The sequence below is a fragment of the Ylistrum balloti genome, unplaced genomic scaffold (assembly GCF_031769215.1).
Source record: "Ylistrum balloti isolate Yb309-2 unplaced genomic scaffold, AGI_CSIRO_Ybal_v1 Utg370626, whole genome shotgun sequence".
NCBI lineage: Eukaryota > Metazoa > Mollusca > Bivalvia > Pectinida > Pectinidae > Ylistrum > Ylistrum balloti.
In genome coordinates, this window is record NW_026782383.1 from 414,674 (window position 1) to 440,878 (window position 26,205).

The 26,205-nt window shown below is 34.5% G+C and overlaps 1 protein-coding gene across 1 annotated transcript; it reads right to left on the bottom strand.

Annotated features, from left to right (window-relative positions):
• Window positions 1-1,435: 1,435 nt before the first annotated feature.
• LOC132557126 (fibroblast growth factor receptor-like) lies at window positions 1,436-23,087 on the bottom strand. The gene is made up of 14 exons (XM_060221616.1): window positions 22,717-23,087; window positions 11,781-11,919; window positions 10,004-10,140; window positions 9,141-9,249; window positions 7,984-8,044; window positions 7,345-7,491; window positions 6,113-6,308; window positions 5,280-5,426; window positions 4,547-4,700; window positions 4,225-4,335; window positions 3,652-3,721; window positions 3,021-3,208; window positions 2,617-2,745; window positions 1,436-1,604 (listed from the first exon to the last, which is right to left on the bottom strand). Exons 1-14 carry the CDS (start codon window positions 22,905-22,907, stop codon window positions 1,497-1,499), a joined length of 1,887 nt encoding a protein of 628 aa, XP_060077599.1. The 5' UTR covers window positions 22,908-23,087; the 3' UTR covers window positions 1,436-1,496.
• Between the last annotated feature and the right edge of the window lie 3,118 nt (window positions 23,088-26,205).

Here is a 26,205-nt window from a genome sequence, read left to right on the forward strand (position 1 = left end):
AGTTTGATTGATTTTTTCTTCTGAATTTACAAAAGCCTACTGTAGCACGGTCCTGTGCATCCTTTCTGAATTTACAAAGCCTACTGTAGCACGGTCCTGTGCATCCTTTCTGAATTTACAAAGCCTACTGTAGCACGGTCCTGTGCATCCTTTCTGAATTTACAAAGCCTACTGTAGCACGGTCCTGTGCATCCTTTCTGAATTTACAAAGCCTACTGTAGCACGGTCCTGTGCATCCTTTTTTATGATATCAAAGAGGACATAGGTAAGCTAGCACACTATAACAGCTTCAAAAATATCAGATTAGTGAAATTTTACCATGAAATTTCCAAAATACAGAGAAGAAATATATAAGAGGAACCCTTGGATTTCAAAAATATTTGGCAGTACCCATATAATGGCAATACCAGACTTGGTGTTGTAAACATTAAGTCATTACATACATATACACTGTACATATCATACATAGATACATACATACTTATACACACACATACATAATTATGTACATGTTCATGTTACATTTCACTAAAAACTATAAGGTGAAAAAATCCCGACTAGATCAGGTCAGTGAGGATCATTTTCAAAGGACATTGGAAAGCAAGCAGTATCAATTCTAAATGAAAACAAAATGATCGATATTTGGTAAAACATAAATTGCGATAAATTTGTATTTTTTTTGTGAAACACAAACTGCAATAAATTGATATGTATTTTTCTTTTCTCGAACTCTGTGTATAAAATATGAAAAGGTTCACAGCTGTTGCATGTTAGTGTAAGATAAAACAAGCTGCACCTTGCTTCAGCTGCTGTTTCATTTTGATGAGATAATAATGATAACTGTCTGACTTTATTTAAGTAACAAATTTTTCATTATTTTCATCTTTTTTTCCACACTTCATTTTATAGATTCCACATTGATCAAATTTTTTTTTTGTTTTTTTTTTTTGGTATTTTGTGATTGTGTTAAGGCCAATCAATAATTGAAGAAATGTGGGCCAAGAACCTTCAATTGAAAAAAATTAAACATGCAGATAAATTCCATTCTCAAACTTCAACAATGGCATCAAAGCCCTGTGCAGTCTCATAGCTACTTAGCATAAATATGTCAACCTCGAATGTTACACAAATACACAAATCACTACAGCAATTATCATCAATCTATAATTTTCTTTGAGTCTTTTTCAACTTTACTGCCAAAAACAATGGGTCCTACATTGAAACATTTAAGTAATCCCCAAAAGTCTGCGAATGCCATCCACATTCTACGAGCACAAGCCATGTACAGAGATTTATCGATGCCACACTTCAATACTGTACCATTGACAATTATGCCATACCTTAATATTCCGTAATTAGTATTCTGAGAAGAAAAAATCACTTCAAATTAAGATAAATATTTTTTATAAAGATAAAACTAATACAATATGGAGCAAATATAATTTTTTCTGTATTCAACATAATTTTAATATTCGATACCCTTCCATCTTCTATCTTCAGACAACATTAGCTGAAGGCACTGTCTTCAATACTTTGTGTTTGGTATTGATAGCTTTCTGGAAGTTTCTTGCTTGTGGAATCAGTTCTTTCAGTCTTGTGGCAACCTAAAAATCAAGATGGGAAATATTTTTATAAATTTGACTTCACTTTACTGTGAGACCTTGATGATTCCATAAAACAAGAGGCAAAATAGGCCTGTAATTCACATCACTATAAAGAACATCAAAAATGTATTGTATTCTTTTGCTGCTGATAAATGTTAAAAGATTTTGTTTACCCAACTTTCCTTGTAAACCTGTGTCATTTCTCTAGACCATACATTATGATATTGAAAGTTGGGTGAAATCATTCCTTTGAATAAATTTGATTGCAGTTTATTTCAGTGTAGTTTTTGCTATAAATACAATCCTGGATATTTTGAATGTTTAAAATCATTAGTTTGCATATTTTGACATATTTTATTTCTCAAACAAAGAAAGTAGGTTAAAGTCCTACATCTGTACAAATTGGACAGCTCTTCATAAACGAAACTACAAACCCAATACATGTATTCTGCCCAAAATGTTGTTTTAAAGAATGAAGTCAGTTTAAACAGATAAACTTACAACAAATGGATAGATGCAGGTTGGTGAAAACAATCAGGAATTTTAAGGTTGCCATCTTGATCTCGTATAAAAATTATACTACTTAACATAAACAGGGTAACATTTCCTTGGTTACACATATACAGGATTATATTTCGTTGGTTACACACATACAGGATTATATTTCCTTGGTAACACATATACAGGATTATATTTCGTTGGTTACACACATACAGGATTATATTTCCTTGGTTACACATATACAGGATTATATTTCCTTGGTTACACACATACAGGATTATATTTCGTTGGTTACACACATACAGGATTATATTTCCTTGGTAACACACATACAGGATTATATTTCCTTGGTTACACACTTACAGGATTATATATCCTTGGTTACACACATACAGGATTATACTTCCTTGGTTACACACATACAGGATTATATATCCTTGGTTACATGCATACAAGATTATATTTGTTTGGTTACAATAAACTAAATTGGTTGATACAACAAGGACTCTACCTGTTTAAATGTGGGTCTATGCTCTGGGCTACTATTCCAGCATTGCTGCATGAGGGTTTTGTACTGGGGAAGGATCTCCATGTCTACCGGCAACTCTGGCTCCGCCCCTTCCTGAATCAGATCTGAAACCTACAATGATAAAGGGAGATAATCAAGACAAATTTTTGAAAAGAATAGTATTTGTATTGATCATTTTTTTAAATTAAAAAAAAAACCATTTTCAATGAACCACAAATGTATATACAAATTTCATTTATTTTTTTGTCTGAATGTTTAATGAGTTATGTTAATTTTCGAAATTTATTTTCAATGGTGAAAGAAATTGACATTAGTGAAAATAAAATTTAAGGTTGAGAACAGAACTTCACAACTAAAATGACTTGTTGACATGAGCATACGTGTACCTGTTGTTCTGATTCCACTTCATCAAACGGATCCTCCATTGTGATAAGTTCCAACAAAACCATTCCGAAGGAGAACACATCTGAACTGGTTGTAATTACTCCCTCAGCTTCCTTGGACGTAGGATTCTGCAGCACCTCCGGAGCAGTCCATCGAACCGACATCGGACAAGCACTGTGATGACTCTGACCTACAATACCAGGAAGTAACACTAGACTGTCTCGAAAAATCAACAAGGTCTATAGATCTAATGATATTTGCATAAACCATTTTCAATGTTTTCATTAATATCTTATATGCCTTATTTCTACCATGCAATAAGCCCATGTCTGGTAATAAGCCCAGCCATTTCTATTGCTGATCAACACAACCAGCACCAAAGACTATTTCATTGTCCTTGCATAATAAGCTAATCTGCGACTTTGATTCAGAGATCATGTGTTAGCCCCTAGGCTAATTGTGGAACAGATATGATATATTGTCTAGCATCGCAAATTTATCAGTCACAACCACATAGAAAAACTAGGTCAGATTTCTTTCAGTTTTGATGTCTTTACACTTTATTGTATCTGAAATTCCAGTCCTGTTCAACTGTAGAGAATCTCACACAGTTATCATCACAAAGATACTTACAACAACATTCCTCTGCCTGGCACGCCTCTCGGAAGGGTTGTATAAGTTTGATCAAACCAAAATCTCCCACCTGTATTTCAACGAGAAATTTTCAAATGTGTTATTTGCCTTAACAATAGTTTACAGTCTGAGTTTCAATTGACTCCAATACCAGACACTAAACATTTTGACAGACATATATTATACACAATTATAGGAATAACAAAACTTTCATTCTGATCAAGTTGTTAAAACAGAAAAAATTGAAGGTCTAGAACTCTTACTGAAAAGTCTCTCTCAAACAGGAGATTGTTGGTTATAGAACTCAAATTCAATTATATTTGTGCATTAATATCAAATTTTAAGTTACAAGCTCATGTACTGTAATTATAGCAGTTTAAGAATAAAACACATCACTTCAGTAATAATCGAAAATATTTTTTAAAAATCTCTCGCTTGGTATCAATACTGGAGGGGTCCTGTTCTAAACTGATGATTGTAACTTATAAGTGTTTGGGATGGGAAATCTATACATATTTGTATTTGGAAAACCATGGTCAAATTTAGTATTTTTTAATCACTATTTCATTGTACCTTGACAATATTCTTATCAGTGATGAAAATGTTGGCACATCGCAGATCTCGGTGTAAAATTGTAGGTTTTGTAGAGTGGAGATATGCCATACCATCAGAGGTCTGTAGACACTGTATAGAAATCCAATACATTGTAAGAATCATGATATTTTAACAGTATCTTCATAAACAGGATCTCCGCACAATCCTAGTCTAATGACAATTTATGAAATATCTCTTTAAGAAAAAATAGGTTCACAGAATTTGTTTCAATATTGTTATGAAATTGATTATCAATAAGATCACATTATTTAATATATCTAAGCTTGCTATCCATACTTACTATTTTGATCCTGAGAGGCCAGGTGAGAGAGGTACCCCGATGCTGTATAAAATACTTCACACTCTCTCCGTTAACATATTCCGAAATGATGTACGGCAGTTTGTTTTCTACACAAAGTCCCATCATCGACACTATGTTACGATGTCTCTGACGACTGAAACATGGTAGAAATGAAAATCAAACATGATAATATCCGTTATTGTAAATTTTTCATTTGTTACAAATTACTGATTTTTAATCTTCAATTGGGTTTGTAAAAGAACAACTTATCTTTCATGTTTCCATTCAATAAATGAATGATGATTCATACCAGTGGTAAATAATTAGAAAAACTAATGTTTGTATAGAAATATAAAAGAATGCAAAGCTTAAAAACATCTCTGTTTTTATGGTTGCAAATATCTTTGCGAAAACACAATCTAAATGTCCTTCAAAATAATTCACGTTGAAGGCCAAGTGTGTCTTTGATCCCAAGTATAACCTCAAAATCAAGTAGAAGTGTAGTCAGATACCACAAGGTAAGACACTCGCCTTTCATCAGACATCCTGGGTCTGATTTCCCAAGCTGACATGAAAAAGTTTGGGGTCACCTGCCCAACCATGAGGATTTTCCCTGGTACTCCAGTTTCCTCCCAAAAAAAGACCCCTCTCCGACCCCCACAATTTCTTTACTTCATAACAGAATTGATGAGACAAAGATTATACAAAAGATGCACAATTAACCAGCACTTACCTTAAAAACCAGACCTCTTCTTGTAAAAATTTAAGCACCTCTGAGTCTACCTGATTAGCATGGATGTTGATGGTGATTCTACTGACAGCAACTTTCATGCCGTTCAAATGTCCGACATGTGTGTCGCCGTAAACACCCCCTCCGAGTCTGCCGGACAAAATGTCACAAATTTATATACATATCCCTCTACCATTGCTGTTCTGGTCTTGAAAACACATCTTGTTAAAGAGTTTTGATGCAAAGAGCTTTAAAGTTTACTTATTTATCAGACTAAATCTTGAAAAGAAATTTATTAAAGATCGTAAGTATTTTAAATTTGCTCCAAATGATATTTTGTTCAAAGTGTATGACATGGCTCAGTAAACATGACACTGTTCATTTGATTCAAATTCACTCTCACTGGGTGGAACATGGGCAATTAGTTACCTAGCAGAAATATACACAATCAGCAAAAATTTTCACTCATCCATCAATGATTTTTTCAAAATACACTTAGCGAGTGGAATTCCCAATCACCAAGGTTACAAAAATACAGTCTAAAAGAGAATGCTTATTCAACCATATGACATGGTCATATCTACCTATGATGTTTCATGTTGATACTTCTTATAGTTTGAAGGTAATGCTCTGAACAAAATTTAAGTATGAAAAATAATAAAGGGCAATAACTCCTAAATTATGTAAAAGAGAGTGATGGTTCTGGTGCACTCTACTTCTCTATCTTCATATGAAGTTTTATGGTGATACCTCTTGTAGTTTTTTTGTATTATTTTCTGGACAAAATCATGACGGACTTCAAAATATGGATCCATCAGACCCAAAATATTACATACCTCTGTGCCAATTCCAGCTCCTGACTTGAAATATTACAGTTCTCCAGGACAGGAATGAGAAACTTCTTCTCAAACTTAGAACTGTCTAATTCATAATCACGGTAGGCTGAAGGCCTAGCTCTTTCACCCATCTTGCCTCCCATTTTGTGTTCGATACTACCCATCTGGTACTGAATAATAGCTGGCTGTTGTACACCTGTTATAGATAATGGATGACAAAGGTCATCTACTGGGTACAATATACTTGTAATCACTGATGTATTATGATACCCATCATTTACTGGGTACAATATACTTGTTATCACTGATGTATTATGATACCTATCATTTATTGGGTACAGTTTACCTGTAATATTTGACACCTGGCTTTTCCAAGGAAAAACTAACTTGTAACACATGGATTGTCTCCCTTTTCAATAATCATGAACCATTAAAATATTAATGACACAACTTTTAATAGATAAATCAATTTGTTAAACACATACTTGAAGTGATTACAACCAGTTTGTCTTTACAAGTGCTTTCTCTGTGAGCAACATCAGATTGTGTCCCATCAAATATTAATGACACAATTTAAAGATTAATCAATATGTTGGACTTATATCTAAAGTGATTACAACCAATTAATCTTTAATCTTGGTGTTTTTCATGAGCAACATCAACTTTGAACCGTTAAAAATAAACAAATTTTGATATGTAAATACTGATTAACAGTGAGCATGTAAAGATAATAAGAAATGAATCAAAAACAGCATGTCCCCTCCACTTTGTGTGGGGAACATAATTAAGTTTTGATTTCATCTTATTTCAAACATTAGAAATTTAATCTTTTTTCTACAAGAATCGCAGGAAAGTTTGTAAATCTTTGAATTTATATACAATATTTTGTATTGTCTTGTCATCAAATGCTGAAATAACAAACACTTAAAACTATCAGAACACCATTTCTAGTTGTCTTACAAGTTCTGCAGATAATTTAGATCTATTATCAACAATCTAATAGAACCTTACATGTTTTGTAGATATTGTAATATAGGAATGCAGTATTCTAAGTCATACTCCTAAACTTATTCATCTGAAATTTTTTTTTATCAATTAATCAGTTTCTTGACTGATTTTTCCTTTATATTGACCACGTTAACATAATACAACACAAATGAAAATATTTTCTAAGAAATTATTTGAAATGATCAAGCATGAAGTGTTCCACTCGTTGGTGATGGCGGTGTTACCTGGTAGTTTGGAGTAGAACTGGAGGTGGGTACGCTTCAGGTAGCACATGACACCAACGCCACAGGCCAGAAGTAGTACCCCAGCATTGACCGCTACAATGACCAACAGCTTAGAACTGTCTGGTGTCGGGGACTCCGGTGGCAACTCTAAAATACAACCAATGATCACAGACTTATTAAATGAGTAATTCTTCACAATATTGTCGGGGGCTCCGGTGGCAACTCTAAAATACAAACAATGATCACAGACTTATTAAACGAGTAATTCTACACAATGTTACTACAAGGTGAAATTAGATTATAATTTTGTGTGATACCCTACAGTTACAAGCAAATTACAATTATTTCACAAATATCAAACAATGCAAATTATTCTTACAATGATTAAAGCTGAATTTTACCAATCCAAGTCAATAAAAATCTATTAATGATTTTTCATATGAATTCATACAGCTATTTACGATGACATTGACCTTTGAACTCTGAAGTAAACCGTACTTAATGAGAAGATTCCCAAATATCCATCCTAAATTTTATCTGATAATTAGAATGCATTTTAATTTGAAAAGAAATGTTTGCAAACGAACATTTCATTAATATTCTAGTCCAATGTTTTCTGAAAAAAATTCACTTGTTTACCTGAGGGTAAGCCATTGACACAGGCGTCGGGACAGCAACACAAATGACGAAGTTCTGCAGTCTACAAATAAGATGCAAAAAGAATTTTCACAAAATTGGTACAATACCTAGGCCAATACAAATGTATAGGATAAGCTAAACAGGAACAAGCCACCTGATTGGCCTGCAGCACTCACTAACCGAATAACATGTCTCTAGGCCTTTTAGTTCATGAGAAGAAGATGTCTGAAGGTTTTAACAAATCTGACCTCTGAGACCTTGAACATAGATCAAGGTCATTTCTTTTCAAGTAGTTTGTCAGGCTTCATCTTAGGAACATACCAGCCAAATATCAAAAGGTTTGGTCCACTGGTTATTGAGAAGAAGTTGTTTTAAAGACTGAAATCACTTATCTATAGAGTAATTAAGTGTGCCAGAATAAAAATCTCCTTTGCTTTATGTGTTTTAAACAACATGGCTAAAGTTTCACTTGTAGTTTGTGACAAGAGTCAAACGTGTGTCATTCAATGAGGGCAGCTGACAGTACGCAAACGTGGTGACACATACATGGTGCCACATGTACTGGTGTGTATAATTGTCTGCAAAAAGTACAATGCAGTTTGCTGTTACATGCATGTGATAAGGAAAACTACTGCATTGTTGGTAATTTTGAAAAGAGCTTGATATTCTCTGATATCGATTACAATCTATCGTAATTATAATATTACATTATAGAATACTTGTTATTTACTTATACAAATATGTATAAACACAGGTGTTTACCTAGGTTCTATTTCACCAGAGAAGTTTGGACCATGCAGTGTTGTGAAATTTATCCTTATAAGCAATCAAGTAAGTATGACAAGAGGACCCTTCAAACATTAGCAGTATAAAATTTAATTATCTGAACAATATTCATTCTAAAGCAGCATCAGCTAAGTTGTATGTATATATGAGGTAAGTACAGAAATGTTGGTGAATTTTTCAGGAATATCAGCATAAACATCTTCAATTGATGTCAGATTTCTTTTTGTATAAATATATACTGAGGCTAGACATGTTTGAAGATCACCATGCATCAGTAAGGAATGGTCTTAATATAGTTTAAAAGGACAGGGTTATCAGCACAATCCTATACAGGTAGGACCTGCAAGCAAAGTGTGAACACACTGACTTACAATCCCAAATCGTTCGTCATCTTTTTGGATAGAAAAGACGGCATCTTCCGGATCCACCAGGGATCTGTTACACATCAGGTGAATGCTCGTCACTTTCATCGACACTGATCTGAAATGATAAACAATCTCGTCACTTTCACTGATATCGACCTGAAATGATTAACAATCTCGTCACTTTCACCGATATCGACCTGAAATGATTAACAATCTCGTCACTTTCACCGATATCGACCTGAAATGATTAACAATCTCGTCACTTTCATTGATATCAACCTGAAATGATAAACAATCTCGTCACTTTCATTGATATCGACCTGAAATAATAAACAATCTCGTCACTTTCACCGATATCGACCTGAAATAATAAAAAATCTGTGACTTTCATTGATATCGACCTGAAATAATAAACAATCTCGTCACTTTCACTGACATAAACCTGAAATGATAAACAATCTCGTCACTTTCACCGATATCGACCTGAAATGATAAACAATCTTGTCACTTTCATTGATATCGACCTGAAATGATAAACAATCTTGTCACTTTCACTGACATAAACCTGAAATGATAAACAATCTTGTCACTTTCACTGACATAAACCTGAAATGATAAACAATCTTGTCACTTTCACTGACATAAATCTGAAATGATAATCTTGTCACTTTTATTGATACATTTAGATTTTGATCTACTGGTTACACTCTAGTTTTCTTTAAAAATAGAAAAAAAAAATAAAAAATATGTTTCTGTAGACATCACAATACATAATTTATCAAGTATATCAACTACAGAACTAAATCAGGATTTCTGATAAAACTGATTTAAATTGATTTACAAAATAAAGCATGATGTACAATACCTACCCACTTCCTGTAAATGAAAGGAAGAACTGTGCAGAATCAGATTTATTCTCTTGAACGTTTGCTGAAAATTTTGCCGATTTTTGTAATCCATACGGATAGTAATAATATCGTCGAGTGTCCTTATTGAACTTGCACATCTGAAATATAGAAGATAGATACATATTAGTTAGGACATTGAAACACCTGTGAGTTAAACTTCATCCCAAAACATCAACAGCATCAACCTTTTCACCATTATAATATTCAAATCACCAAGCATCTGTTTTCTTTTATTTCAATTCAAGAAATCATCAAAGAATTAGAGCTAATCAATGACTATACATCGCTATTTAAACTCTTTTAGGCCCTTTCCCCTTTTAAAATTCCAAAGTTTAAGAAATATTTTGCTTCAAAGTAATTTATTGACATATGAGTTAATGGATTTAGAGTACATATGAAATCAATGAAAATAAATTACAAAATCGGGCAAAGCCACAATTGGTTGGGTTGCGGGATGAGTGCAATGTTATATGGTATTTATAAGACAGTTAAGGGTGTTTCATCTGTTGAGTATGTAGAATATTTGTTATAAGAGAGAAAGTTTGGTTGTATTTTATGAATTGGTGCAGAAGAAGGGCATTTGAAGAAAGAAGTTGCATCCATTATTGATTCGGAGACGTTAAAAAAATACACAATGGACATCTAGGGCCCCAAGGTGATCTTCTGAGAAACTGATAACAAGAAAACTTTCAGAAAATGACTAAGTTCCAAAGCACGGAAAATCCCGAAAAATGTCTGAAATGAATCCATAATAGGAGGCACACATCTTCAACAGATATATAAACATCTTACAAAGTTTCAAGCTTCTACGTCTAAAACTCTGGGAGGAGTTGATTCTACAAAACTGGTACCCCTTTTCCCCGCCTGCCTGCCGACATTCACCATACTATAACCTGGATTTGCACTATGTGGAACATGCCCAATAAATCGTGAACAAAAATTAATGATTTTGCAGTATACATGTATATTACCTGTATATCTATTTCAATACATAACGCAAAGATCAATGTACAAGGTTTTAACACCAAAGACAGAACAGGGTGCTAATGACATGTAAAACTGCCGGGATTTTCTGCACTAGTTGTAAAATTCCGGCTGTTCTGTACGTTTAGAACTCATTCTAATTACTATTAAAACCAATGTTGGCATCAAAGTATCTCTCCTGTGGTCAGTTTGGCAAGGTTAAAATGGTGGGAATACTCCCAGCCCATGTAAACATAACTGTCTGAATATAGTGCATCAAGAAATTGGAGACTGAATGTAGGGTAATAGGTATATACACAAGTGTATATGCTGTCCACAAAAATTTCTTTTCTGGTTGAGAATCTGTTACTTCATAAGGCTTATTTTCCTTATATTATAATTACGCAAAAATGTCATTCTGTTTAACTAATAACAATGCATACCTGTTATGATGCAATCAGGGTCGTGCATATGTTTGTAAATAAATAAAAAACGATGTATTGCACATGCAAATTCAGAAATCACAACAAAACGGCAGGTTAAAATGAGGCTCCATAAGGGCACATGATGCATTCGGCTATCTCCAATCAAAACAGGGATTGGTGGTGTACACAACAACAATTGATGACTGGTATTAATTTGAAGCTGATAATCTTTATCAATTTTTCTCAAAAATGCTATAATTTTGTGAATAGTCTAATTTTAAGTATAATCTTTATCAATTTTTCGCTTTCAGAAACGTATATCATTAATATAATCATACATACAAACTTACAGAAACATGAATACACTGATCACCGAATCCATGGACTTGATGAGGATCCTCCGGTTCATTGAAGTAGGTACAAGGATTAAATGTGTAGTTGTAGGTGACCTCGTAAAAGTCATTTGGATCCTTATATACAACGTAAAATCTGGAAAAGGAGAAAAAAAGAATATGTTTATTAGCATTAAAATGGGATATGACAATCATAATTTGTCAAGATATCTCTGACATTATATATAGTTGTAAATATTCGCAGATTAAATTTTCTGTATTAATGGTCATTAAAGGAAGCACAGAATTTGATACCCAGTCATTAAGGGAAGAATCTGATACCCAGTCATTAAGGGAAGAATCTGATACCCAGTCATTAAGGGAAGCACAGAATCCGATACCCAGTCATTAAAGGAAGCATAGAATCTCATACCCAGTCATTAAAGGAAGCATAGAATCTGATAGCCAGTCATTAAAGGAAGCATAGAATCTGATAGCCAGTCATTAAGGGAAGAATCTGATACCCAGTCATTAAAGGAAGCACAGAATCTGATACCCAGTCATTAAGGGAAGAATCTGATACCCAGTCATTAAGGGAAGAATCTGATACCCAGTCATTAAGGGAAGAATCTGATACCCAGTCATTAAAGGAAGCATAGAATCTGATACCCAGTCATTAAGGGAAGAATCTGATACCCAGTCATTAAAGGAAGCATAGAATCTGATACCCAGTCATTAAGGGAAGAATCTGATACCCAGTCATTAAGGGAAGCACAGAATCCGATACCCAGTCATTATGGGAAGAATCTGATACCCAGTCATTAAGGGAAGAATCTGATACCCAGTCATTAAGGGAAGAATCTGATACCCAGTCATTAAAGGAAGCATAGAATCTGATACCCAGTCATTAAGGGAAGAATCTGATACCCAGTCATTAAAGGAAGCATAGAATCTGATACCCAGTCATTAAGGGAAGAATCTGATACCCAGTCATTAAGGGAAGAATCTGATACCCAGTCATTAGAGGAAGCATAGAATCTGATACCCAGTCATCAAAGGAAGCATAGAATCTGATACCCAGTCATTAAAGGAACCACAGAATCTGATACCCAGTCATTAAGGGAAGAATCTGATACCCAGTCATTAAGGGAAGAATCTGATACCCAGTCATTAAAGGAAGCATAGAATCTGATACCCAGTCATTAAAGGAAGCATAGAATCTGATACCCAGTCATTAAAGGAAGCATAGAATCTGATACCCAGTCATTAAAGGAAGCATAGAATCTGATACCCAGTCATTAAAGGAACCACAGAATCTGATACCCAGTCATTAAGGGAAGAATCTGATACCCAGTCATTAATGGAAGCATAGAATCTGATACCCAGTCATTAAAGGAAGCATAGAATCTGATACCCAGTCATTAAAGGAAGCATAGAATCTGATACCCAGTCATTAAAGGAAGCATAGAATCTGATACCCAGTCATTAAGGGAAGAATCTGATACCCAGTCATTAAAGGAAGCATAGAATCTGATACCCAGTCATTAAAGGAAGCATAGAATCTGATACCCAGTCATTAAAGGAAGCATAGAATCTGATACCCAGTCATTAAAGGAAGCATAGAATCTGATACCCAGTCATTAAAGGAAGCATAGAATCTGATACCCAGTCATTAAAGGAAGCATAGAATCTGATAGCCAGTCATTAAGGGAAGAATCTGATACCCAGTCATTAAGGGAAGAATCTGATACCCAGTCATTAAGGGAAGAATCTGATACCCAGTCATTAAGGGAAGAATCTGATACCCAGTCATTAAGGGAAGAATCTGATACCCAGTCATTAAAGGAAGCATAGAATCTGATACCCAGTCATTAAAGGAAGCATATAATCTGATACCCAGTCATTAAAGGAAGCATAGAATCTGATAGCCAGCAAATAATTTCAAACTTTATCCATATCTGAGATAATGTTTATTATTATGAAAACACTGATATCTATATGTAGATTATTGACTGATGCTGTCTTGTTTGTTTACTGAGTTTGTCACTCCATGAACAACCAAAGTCATTATGAGGGTCTCTATGTAGTAGCTGGTTGTTACCACACTGAAAAGCATACAGGAAGCCAATCATGTGTAATCAAGAGCAATTATTGTGATCTGGACCTAGGACACAGCACAGACAGATCCATTTCTATCTTGACATAGGACACAGCACAGACAGATCCATTTCTATCTGGACCTAGGACACAGCACAGACAGATCCATTTCTCTTTTGACCTAAGACACAGCACAGACAGATCCATTTCTCTTTTGACCTAAGACACAGCACAGACAGATCCATTTCTATCTGGACCTAGGACACAGCACAGACAGATCCATTTCTATCTGGACCTAGGACACAGCACAGACAGATCCATTTCTCTTTTGACCTAAGACACAGCACAGACAGATCCATTTCTATCTGGACCTAGGACACAGCACAGACAGATCCATTTCTCTTTTGACCTAAGACACAGCACAGACAGATCCATTTCTATCTGGACCTAGGACACAGCACAGACAGATCCATTTCTCTTTTGACCTAGGACACAGCACAGACAGATCCATTTCTCTTTTGACCTAAGACACAGCACAGACAGATCCATTTCTCTGTTTCCTGAGAAACTCTAACAGCCACAGGTAGGGAGAATTTCATTTCAGAATATTTTATTGATAGACTGCAGACTAGAGCTTATATAAGTCTTCTCCCAAGGTAGGGAGAACCAGTTACAGAGGCCAACACTCTCACTATTCTATGCACAACTTCCTTTAATCATTGTCCATCCTCTTTATAGTGTCATAAATCAGGTTCTGGCTGTATCAGAGAGTCTTATTACAGGCTCCACTGGCCAACAGTTTTACAAATTGTCTATACAGTTAACAGTATGTAGCACTGTATGGCTTGCTACAGCAAGATACAAGTACTTATCATCGATAGATTTATAGACTGCTGTTCGAGCTAAAGGATGGAATTGATGCAGAGACAGGGTAAATTGCTTAATAAAAAATATTAAGTTAAGGAAAAACTTTATCGACATATTTAGGGTGTTAGCCGTTTAGATTTCAATGCTAGCTGTTTAGATTTCGATGCTAGCCGTTTAGATTCAATGCTAGCTGTTTAGATTTCGATGCTAGCCGTTTAGATTTCAATGCTAGATGTTTAGATTTCGATGCTAGACGTTTAGATTTCAATGCTAGCCGTTTAGATTTCGATGCTAGATGTTTAGATTTCAATGCTTGCTGTTTAGATTTTGATGCCAGCTGTTTAGATTTCGATGCTAGACGTTTAGATTTTGATGCTAGACGTTTAGATTCCAATGCTAGCTGTTTAGATTTCGATGCTAGACGTTTAGATTTCAATGCTAGACGTTTAGATTTCGATGCTAGACGTTTAGATTCTAATGCTAGATGTTTAGGTTTCAATGCTAGATGTTTAGATTTCAATGCTAGCCGTTTAGATTTCAATGCTAGATGTTTAGATTTCAATGCTTGCTGTTTAGATTTCAATGCTAGCCGTTTAGATTTCAATGCCAGCTGTTTAGATTTCAATGCTAGCCGTTTAGATTTCAATGCCAGCTGTTTAGATTTCAATGCCAGCTGTTTAGATTCCAATGCTAGCCATTTAGATTTCAATGCCAGCTGTTTAGATTTCAATGAAATGAGTATACATGAATGCACATGAACCAACTTAGTTAAAGATAGTGTTGTATTGTGATTACATGTATATACCCATTGGTTGTTGAATATATACTAGTGCTGTAACATGTCATACACAAAGTCTGCAACCAAGAGTACAAGTCATCACTACGAGAGAGTAGGGGCATCCCTCCGTGTCAAAATTGTTGCAATAAACCTCCTGTCGACACAGATATCAAAATATGCATGTACAAGAGGTCGTACGAGGGTAATCCAGGTAATTCAATTAAAAAGAGGGAGTTCAACGCCTTAATTTGTTTTATCCTAACTCATCAGTTTGGCCTTAACTGAGCCAAAACAGATATTGTCAACAATGCTCATCATTAAGTTCTGGAAAAAAAAAAATTGTGTGAAATGGATTCTCTTCTAACGTGAAAGTGTATGGATGAGAGAGTCCCATACTATAGTTATAGTAAACAGGCTAAAACACCTGGAGAGTTATATGATAATTTCTTGAATAAATAACCGACAATAGACTTGATGTGTTACCTGCCACACGACCACCATTTTACTATAATATGTTTATCATATACATAATCATGAAGGCAATCAGGAAAGAAAAGTGACCGACATAATTTTAAATTGGAGTTAAAGACTGATAATTCTTCAGTCATAAAACCAAATTTATGTCTATATAGGTAGAGTATAATATATATACATTAAACCATCCGAGTAACGCAAGCACACGTGTGATATTTTAAATATGAAAACATGTATATATTATGTAACTATTTATCCAAGGCAACAAATGGCAAACATATAGCTGTGACATTAAGATAGGCATAATAAACTACAGGGGTGGGCATATTTCAGGACAGTAGATAGAAATGGCATCAGTTAGTATTTTGTCTCAGTTTTCATTGTCAATGGGTTGGGCGCTTTATAAGATTCTGCCAAATAAAACAGCAAAAGTTGTATACAAAACTGGATAATTACTGATAATATGCTTCCTGCTAATTGTCTAGACCTGATCATGTTACCCATGGATAGTCTATAATGTACTCCGGCAAGAAATTTCATGGACGTTTTCCACGGACATTTCATGGATAATAAGGATAAATTTTCTATGGATAATATCCATGAAATGTCCATGTAATTTCCAAGGAAAATTTGAAAAAATTATCCATGATATTTCCATGGATAATTTCAAATGGAATGTCCATGGATACTCCATGGAAATCATGGAAAATGTACAGCCAGACTTGAAAGGATTTTTGAGGAACTGAAACAAAGTGGTCTTATTAGCGAGGTGGCCAATAAGGGAGGTAACACTGAACAAGTAACTAACAGACAAATTCAGAAGGTTCAAGATTTTCTGATATCCTGTACAATGTAGTACAGGTGTTATATTATAAACAAATGAAAAAACGACTCCATGTTCCTTAAATATTGTACAAAAGACTCATGGTATAGAACCTTTTAATGAAAATTTAGATAAAAGAGAGCTAAACGCTGAACTATACTGTACCTTACAGCTGTTTCTTCCTTCTAGGACTTATCAGTGATACTAATAAAGGGCCTAAATTTTAAACCTTACATAAAGAGGTGACTGCAGAAAATTTTAAGTGATCCAAATAAATGTAAAAATCTATCTGGGGAGGTCGCACTTGCCTAAAAATTCAGTAAATTTTGTAAATCTCATGTCTCTGATAATCTTAGAAGAATGTTAAGTACATTTGTATAACACCGAGTTCACAAACATGACAAGATTTATATACAAAAGTGGTTAAAATGTATTTAAATTTCAATAAATTGCACAAAGTCATATATAATGTCACTAAAAAGCTCAAAATCAGACATACCAGTATTTGTGAAAGCATGTTTGATCTGAACTTAGGACAAACAAGCCATAAATGTATTGTCAGATATCTATTGGACTGGCTGATGTCTATAGCTACAATAAATCCAGTTTATAGCTTTATATCACGACTGCTATTTTTCACACATCGTAACCGCTAGAGTGCAAGTAATGTGAGGGTGTACACAGGCTGACCGAAATCTTCCAAGGACATTCAACAGCTGTGGCATTTGAGTTTGCACAGACTCGTGACTTCGAATTTCATCTATATACAAAAAACACCCAGTCATCTTTAGTTAAGAAATATATTTCCAACTTGCAATATGCAGCTTTCAAATCATGACATTAAAAATAACATGACTGTATACATATACTGTGATCTAAACGGACTTTATATTGTACATACCGTATTTAATCAACTATAAACCCAGGGCACCAATATAAATATATATAGATATATATATAAAGATATACCTGTCTTCATTAGGGCTGTTTGTAGGCTAGCTTTAAGAATCCTACATATATGTAATGGTATAGATGTCAAATTTCAGGTGTAAACATTTCACAATTTTTTGTCTGAAACGTAATTATTCGCCAGGGGTTAGCTTTACTTCACAGATTACAAAATAATTGTATTTCGAAACAAAAGTTCTGTGCTTCAATTATTCTAATTCTTTACATTAAAATGAGTTGAAGTAGTATAAAATGTCTTTTTGTTTTGGTTTTTATCATTATTATGTAAAACCACCAACTCATATATGGATCCTTTTGACGATACTAGTTTATTTTGATCCGAGGTAGCGTCAATTCATATGTCAGGATGACTTGTGGAACGCAGATTATTTGTTACAATGTATGTAAATATTTTCTTGTGGTGTTTCATTTCCCGAATTTTGATGCATCGTTAATTAAGAAAAAATTTTAAAAACCCTCATAAATAGTAACAAGAGAAGCAATTTTTTCATTTGTACATATATACCATGAAGAATTCAGATTGCAAAACATATGTAACTCTCATTATATATCATTCTGATCTAGGGAAACTTTAAACACATGCTGAAGAATTTCACCTCATGCATGTGTACAAAATACAAGAAGATCATGGCCCTTAACTCATCTGCTGATGGTGATCAAATTCAAATTTTGAACATTCCTTGAAAGTATCAGAAACTCATAAATGGTAGTCTCTGTTCATGAAAGACTTTTGTGTAATCATGTTACAATACAGCTACAGTGGTTGAAGTTCTGATCAGGCTGAAAAAACAATTCATTTCTTTCTTTCCCTTAACAAAACAAACTCCAAATATTTTTCTCTCTAGTGTGATGAAACTGGAGAAGTTCAAGCTGACACACTCTCAGCTTTCAAACAATCTCAATGAAAATTATGTAGCACTGTTGTCCTTTGTCGCATTGTGACTTTATATCTAAGTTTCCAAATTTGTATTCATTAAAACCTCATAAATGCAACTTTTGCTAAAAAAAGTGAAGAGAAATATTTTCCATATACGCAACTTTTGCTAAATACACGAAGAGAAACACAGGTGTTGTGTGACAGATATTTGCTTTAATTTGCTCTCTTTAGTTACTATTTATAGTTTAATTAATTCATTTCAACATAAAGTTATCATTGTAGAGATTTCATGTAGTTTAAATTCTAAACACAAAGATTTTTAGAATAACTTCATGACACATATGTCGTATGATAGATATTCAATTTGATTTGCTTTCACAAATTGCTGGTACTTATTTGAATTATAAAATTCATCGTCATACTGATTTTAAACAGTTTGAAATATTCTGAAGGAGTTCGCTGACAAACTGTATACAACCAAGCACAGTACTAATTACTCTAATAAACACCCCTGATAATATCATTTCTATTTTTCAAATCATGAAAGTATATATTTAAGAAATAAATTCTTTTTTGTGATTTCTTGGTTTTGAACTGCATCTGTTATTACAGATATAATAATTCAAATGACAAGTGTCTGTGCACGTGTCTAATTAAGCCTAAAGGTACATGGCTAAATAAGGAAGTATACGTTTGCTGTACATATTTAGAAAATATAAAAAAAAAACCTACACCCCAATCATTTCTTTATTTATATCAACCAAGATAAAACAAGACATCTGTGTGATAGAACCGCACGACATGGGCGCAAATGTGCGATAGCTTTTTTTGTCCAATTTCCCTATCGTACGAACATCACGTAACATTGTGTGATCCCATAACTGTTGTTTGCATATGAAATTTTCTGCATTCTGGTAATTCAACAAGTTGTGATAGTTAGGAGAGAGATCCCCTTTTCTCAAGTTTATCAATGTTATAATTGTTGTACAAATATTGTTATCTTTAGTCTCTGCTGTAAGTCTAAATCACAAAATGTAGCTCTGCAGAGCAGCAAAATAAAACTAACATTTTTCCTATTAATGTCATAAATTTAAAGTATAAAAAGTTGTGTCCATATTTTTCTTCACTTTCCAATGACATGTTCACTTTTTGGATGTTTTTTTTCTCTCTTTCTCTCTTTGGTTTGTTTGTTTATAAGATTTAAAGAAGATAAATATCTATATTTTGATTTATAAAAAGCTTAAAGATCTAAGTCATAATTTTTTTTCTTTTCCTGATAGGGAAGACAAAGATAAAAAAAATTTTAAGAAGAAAAAAAAATGTTTTAGAATTAAGATACATTTTTGCTTTTAACAAGATACCAGATACTGTAGGTGTATGTAAACTAAGAGTGCCAAATTGCAGTTCCCAGCTTCAGCGATGATGTGAGACAGCACATTTGGTACTGTTCAGTGTCATATCTGGTGGTAAGACAAATATTCGTATCTTGACAATCATCAATATTTAGAAAAGTGACAGATTAACCACTTAAACTATTGGAAGACTGGTTACAATAATAAATAAACTGACATAAATAATTTTCTCATGGGGAGCCTGTATTTACTTCAGATTATGGTAAAAAATTGTTTATTGATGAGCAGGTCAATACTAATTGTGAACATTGATTTCAAAAATTCAAAGTGACTGTCCAAGGTACAACAGCTGTCTACATTTTAAGAAAATTTTGCACCAAATTACAAATGTGTGTAATTTTCAATTTTTTTTTTTAAAAGCCAACTTTTGTACACTGTTGCAAATGAAATATTGATATTCAACCCTGCAGTCACAGTACAATGTAAGTACAATACAGTCTATGCTGCACTGACACTCTCTCATCCACATGAAGATTATAGGGTTACGTTTAACCCAGCCAAGGAAAGACACTTCCTTGTACAACATCATGTTTATGTAACCAAGGATGAAAACATATACACACACAACATGGTAAATTGTGCAAGAAAAACTCAAGACATTCTTTCATATCAAATTCATCCCAATCTGACTACCTGAGTTGTGAGCTACATTAGGCATTCAACTCATTCGAGAAAGGGACGTTTTACCTTATTTTGGATAGAAAATTGACAAATTAATTGAGAAAGTCATTTTAAGGAGTAAACTGTATATATCGGGAATTGGGTCATTATGAAATAAATGAAATTCAAAATGGGACCCTGTCACTCATATTTAGCCCCACGCAGCCCTGGAAAAAGCCCTGCTTTAGAGTCGTGCTGTATATATCATGAGTTAAACTTTGATAATTTTGTTTCAAATTGTAAGGAATACATTCCTGATCTGCGTGTTTATTAATTAATTGCTTTATTTGATTACCATGATTAATTGGTTATTAGGTCAAATGATTTTCTTTGTAGCTACGGTGTGTTTTCCTATAGGCACTCCGGTTTTCTCCTAAAATAATTATATATAGCCCCCTCAAGATATTAAATACAAGTCAGAAAGTATAATAAACATAACATATTAAGTTACTTCTTAATTGTTTTGAAAATATACTGGTGTAGATTAAGTACAATTATAGTCATGGATGATAGTTTGTGAAATTTTACAAGTCTAAAATTTAAATTAAAAGTTTTTTTTGTTGTAAATGGATATGTTGTTAGTCCCATTTAGAGAGACAATTAATATCCTGTCACTATTATTGCTGGCAAACTTTTTATTTTGTAAACAACAGGAAACTTTTTTTGGTTATAAATGATAATCAATTTCTGTTTAAACAGCTTCAGTTTGTAAAATTAAAGTTTATTATAGTTGTTTTCAGTTTCCAGTTTCAAAAGCAATGAAAATGTCAAGATAATTGAATGAAATGAAAATTATAGAACGAACACTCCTTACAAACAATTAACACAGGTGCAAAGATCAATATGATATATCGTATTTGTAAATCATATTGTTTTATAATTTATACAGATGCTTTCAGTTATAAAACACAGGGAATAAATTTTGAATCTTGGCAAAATCCATAAACTTGTCTCTCTCAGGAATTCTTAAACAGTGTTCGTGCATTTGTCATTTTCAAAGCCGACAATTACCAATACTAGTTGTTGCATGCCATTATAATTTAAGCAAAGTGAGCAGTATACACAAGCTTCTTATTCGCAAAGTGGTCAAGTATGACCTCTGACCTTTACTCTTGACCAATGTCCACCAAAATTTAATCAGGTGTAGACCCTGGTGCTACGGTGTGAATATGAACCAAATCTGTTTAGGGGTTCATGATTTTTCATTGCACACAAGTATTTCATTTGCGAAATGGTCAAGGCTGACTGTTTGATCTAACCTTGTCAAATGACCACCCATTCTTATCAGGTAGACCTTGGTGGTATGATGCTATAAACCAAACCTGTTCAGGGGTTCACGAGATAACTTGTACACAATGTTATCATAGATGTACAGACGCATGCACATTTACTCATGAATGCACCAACAGAGTGATTGCTTTAGTCCAACTCCCTTACCTAAGTGAGGGTAAAATTATGATAATTTGTATCAAGTTGTGTCTGTGAGTGAAGTTTTAAAGGAATTAGTACATTTGATTCGGTGAATATATTTCAAAATAATCAAAGTGCAGTCCGCTGACAAATTTCGAGAAACCAAAGTTCAAGAACAGTTCTATTGGTAACCACTTGTCTTAAAATCATTTTTAAATTTTTTGAATTTTAGCTTCTGATCAATCTAATTACTGGCTTGCAATGGGCCTCTGCTTTCCCTTATTCCACTAAATCCCCCTTCTTCACTCCTTAAAGAAAAAGTATTATGCCAGTCCCTAATTCAAAGGTCAAAAATGGTTCAAGTTATGATATTATGGTAACAATATCAGATCACGTGATATAGATATGTATAAATAATATTTGAAACAGGTCAGAAAATCAACAAAAACACACATGAAATTATAAAAAAAACAAGATTAACACTTTGAAAATTATCACCTAACATTAAATATAGGAAAGCCTGACACAGTATCTGGAGCACTAGCTGGATGTTTTTTTGATTTGATACGGTATCAATTATCTAGTACCTTGGTCGTTTTGACGGGTCTTCTTTAATGTTATCCAATGGTGCCAGGTTTATAATTCCGTGTCCAGGTATTGACGCTGAACAAGAATTCAGCAGATTTACTGACAGTTCTTTCGGTTGCGTTACAAGAGCACACACACCAGAGATTACAGTTAAAACGAACAATTGTAAGCTGACCCAGTTCTCCATCATAGAAGAGGTCTTGCTGACCCAGTTGGCCACCACTGCTAACAGCTGATCGCTGCACCTTTCGCCGCCGAGTGATCAATTGTTCACAATGCTACCTTGCTGTGAGATGCAACTTCAAGTAATCATGGAGACACACCTACATGTCATTTTAGTTGGGTCTGTTTGCTCGTAAGCAGAATTGTCATTCTTCGTCTTCATGCCCAACAACAGCGTGTAAACTAATAACCGAGTGGTCTGCGCTCCGTCCGGATTCACTTGTGAGCTGTAGGCCTACAGCTGTTAAACGGAAAACGTCGCCCGCTTGTTTAATGTACTTCACGCATTTGAACTTTTTCACTTAATTGTCATCAAGTCAATGGACATAACATCGTAATTTGATTTTATTGTCTAAAGATATTTCGTTTGAAGTCCGTCTTAACTGAGCATCGATTGTCAATTTCACGCGGTCTCTGATTGATCGAACAATTATTGTTCCTGCAGTTTGGATTAAAGTCAAACTGTACAATTTTCATTATCCACTTTTTGATTTACACATTGTGATGAAACTTATTTTTCAGCTGACAGTCAGAAATGCTACACGGTATACTTTTTCACATTTATAGAGGATTTGAATTTGTCCAATCATATTTTTGAAAGAGTGTTCTGAAGCTCGTTAGTGAGTTGCGATGATGCTGTATCAAGTTAGATGTCCCAGCTGAATTACAACTCTGACTGTTATCTATATATGTGAGTATATATATTTACTGCTGATTTACACAATGACGTCATTTATTTACCATTTATGATGATACTTTATGGCCCTAACCATACAGTATTGTATCATCCAAAGAATGTCTGACACAATGTTGTGACGTCATTGGTACGTCACGGAGATCAACCGAAAATTACAATATGAACAAGAGAAGAAAGATCTCGCTCTTTGAGGCTTATCCGTTTAACTTTAATCATTGCATCTCGTTTGTGTTAACATAGAACACAGTTATTTTTCACGAAAAATCAGTTCTAAAAACTTTTTCTCGAACAAAAGGCTTAATTAAATCCTTCACTGTGTAATTTACAATTGTTTCCTTTTGAAATGTCTACGTCGGCTCTACCTCCGTGTGTTCAACCAAATCAACGTCAACGTTATTTATCACAAATAACAAAGGTAACAACACCCACAAGTATAATATGTATGAGTTTAATTGTTGAATATTGAATAAAAATATTGTTTAACCTATCTAAATCACGGTAACAATGTGACCGGAAGTGTAATTTTGGTCTGTTTAATTTCACTTTTGTGCATGTATTTTTACCGTATCCCCCGACAGAGAAACAGGTCATTCCTTCCTCATTCTACTTTGTCGACTAATGGTTTCGAATGATTCAAAGAGAAGTTAACAAATAGGGTTTAAATGATGTTGTATCAGAACAGGTTAGGATGTGGTCCGAAAATGTGGAAGGCATGCATATCTCCATCGAAAGGTGTTCTTAGATCAAGAAAACTTAGAGATGATTCGGAACATTTTCTTCGGGTTGGTAATGTCAATAGAACAGAAGTTCTTATAACACAACCAGTAGACGATTAGAGTGTGACGTTTCAATGACTACACGGTCATTTCATCTTAAAACACAACCCTTAGAAGATAAGAGTTTGACGTTTTTGTGACTACACGGTAACCTTCATCTTATAACACAACCATTAGAAGATTAGAGTGTGACGTTTCTGTGACTACATGGTCACCATCATCTTATAACACAACCAGTAGAAGATTAGAGTGTGACGTTTTAATGACTACACGGTCACCATCATCTTATGACACAACCAGTAGAAGATTTGAATGTGACGTTTCGATGACTACACGGTCACCTTCCTCTTATAACACAACCAGCAGAAGATTAGAGTGTGACGTTTCGATGACTACACGGTCACCATCATCTTATAACACAACCAGTAGAAGATTAGAGTGTGACGTTTTAATGACTACACGGTCACCATCATCTTATGACACAACCAGTAGAAGATTTGAATGTGACGTTTCGATGACTACACGGTCACCTTCCTCTTATAACACAACCAGCAGAAGATTAGAGTGTGACGTTTCGATGACTACACGGTCACCATCATCTTATAACACAACCAGTAGAAGATTAGAGTGTGACGTTTTAATGACTACACGGTCACCATCATCTTATGACACAACCAGTAGAAGATTTGAATGTGACGTTTCGATGACTACATGACCACTTTCATCTTATAACACAACCAGTAGAAGATTAGAGTGTGACGTTTCGATGACTACACGGTAACCATCATCTTATAACACAACCAGCAGAAAATTAGAGTTTGACGTTTTTGATGACTACACAGTCACCTTCATCTTATAACACAACCAGTAGAAGATTAGAGTGTGACGTTTTTGTGACTACACGGTAACCTTCATCTTATAACACAACCAGTAGAAGATTAGAGTGTGACGTTTCTGTGACTACATGGTCACCTTCATCTGACAAATTACCAGTAATCCAGAAACGTATTACTATAATTAGCGAATATGTTTTCATTAATGAAACAGAGTTTCTGCCATTGGAATATATGTGTGTGTGTGAATGTGGGATTAACACTCTTTCCGAGATTTGTGGTTTGGGCGTGTTTGGTACAACGTCATACCGATAAAATGATGCTGAATATATTAACAATTAGCAGAAAGTTAATATTGTAAGTAAATTACGGTTTGAAGTATGCAAATATGGTACCTACACCCATCTTTGTATCCCAAAAACAAAAGATTCAAAAATCCCGCCCTCCCTACGACCATGAGCCTTCACGTCATGAACATAGAGTTATTTCCCTTCCTCTTAGCCTTTATGTAGCACCCGTAGAGGGGCAGTCAGGCAGATAGGAAGAGGGGAGGAAAGGGTGGGACTCCATAAAGTTATGGTAAGTATTACCTCATGAAAATTGGTTTTACATTAAAAAACCTCAATTTCATTTCAGTAATAATTACCATAACTTTAGTATGCGAATTCGTCTTACCGTAGTGGTGACTAGCAGCCAGGCAGCCCATCTAGCACACTAAACTTGGTAGGGAGGGGGGACAGAGTGCATAGAATAAGGAAGGGCAACCTCCCCGTGACCGAGCAGGTAAACCACGTGCCGCCGAACGGAAAAGACGAGCCCCGGGGCTAACGGGGGGGGGGGGGGGGGGGGCACAGCCACAGACTGTGCAACCACCAGAGGTCCCAAAGAATACAAACCTTCTGAGTGGGAAGCCAGGGATCTCAGATAAAAATCTGTAAATGTATCCCTGCCCCGCCAGAA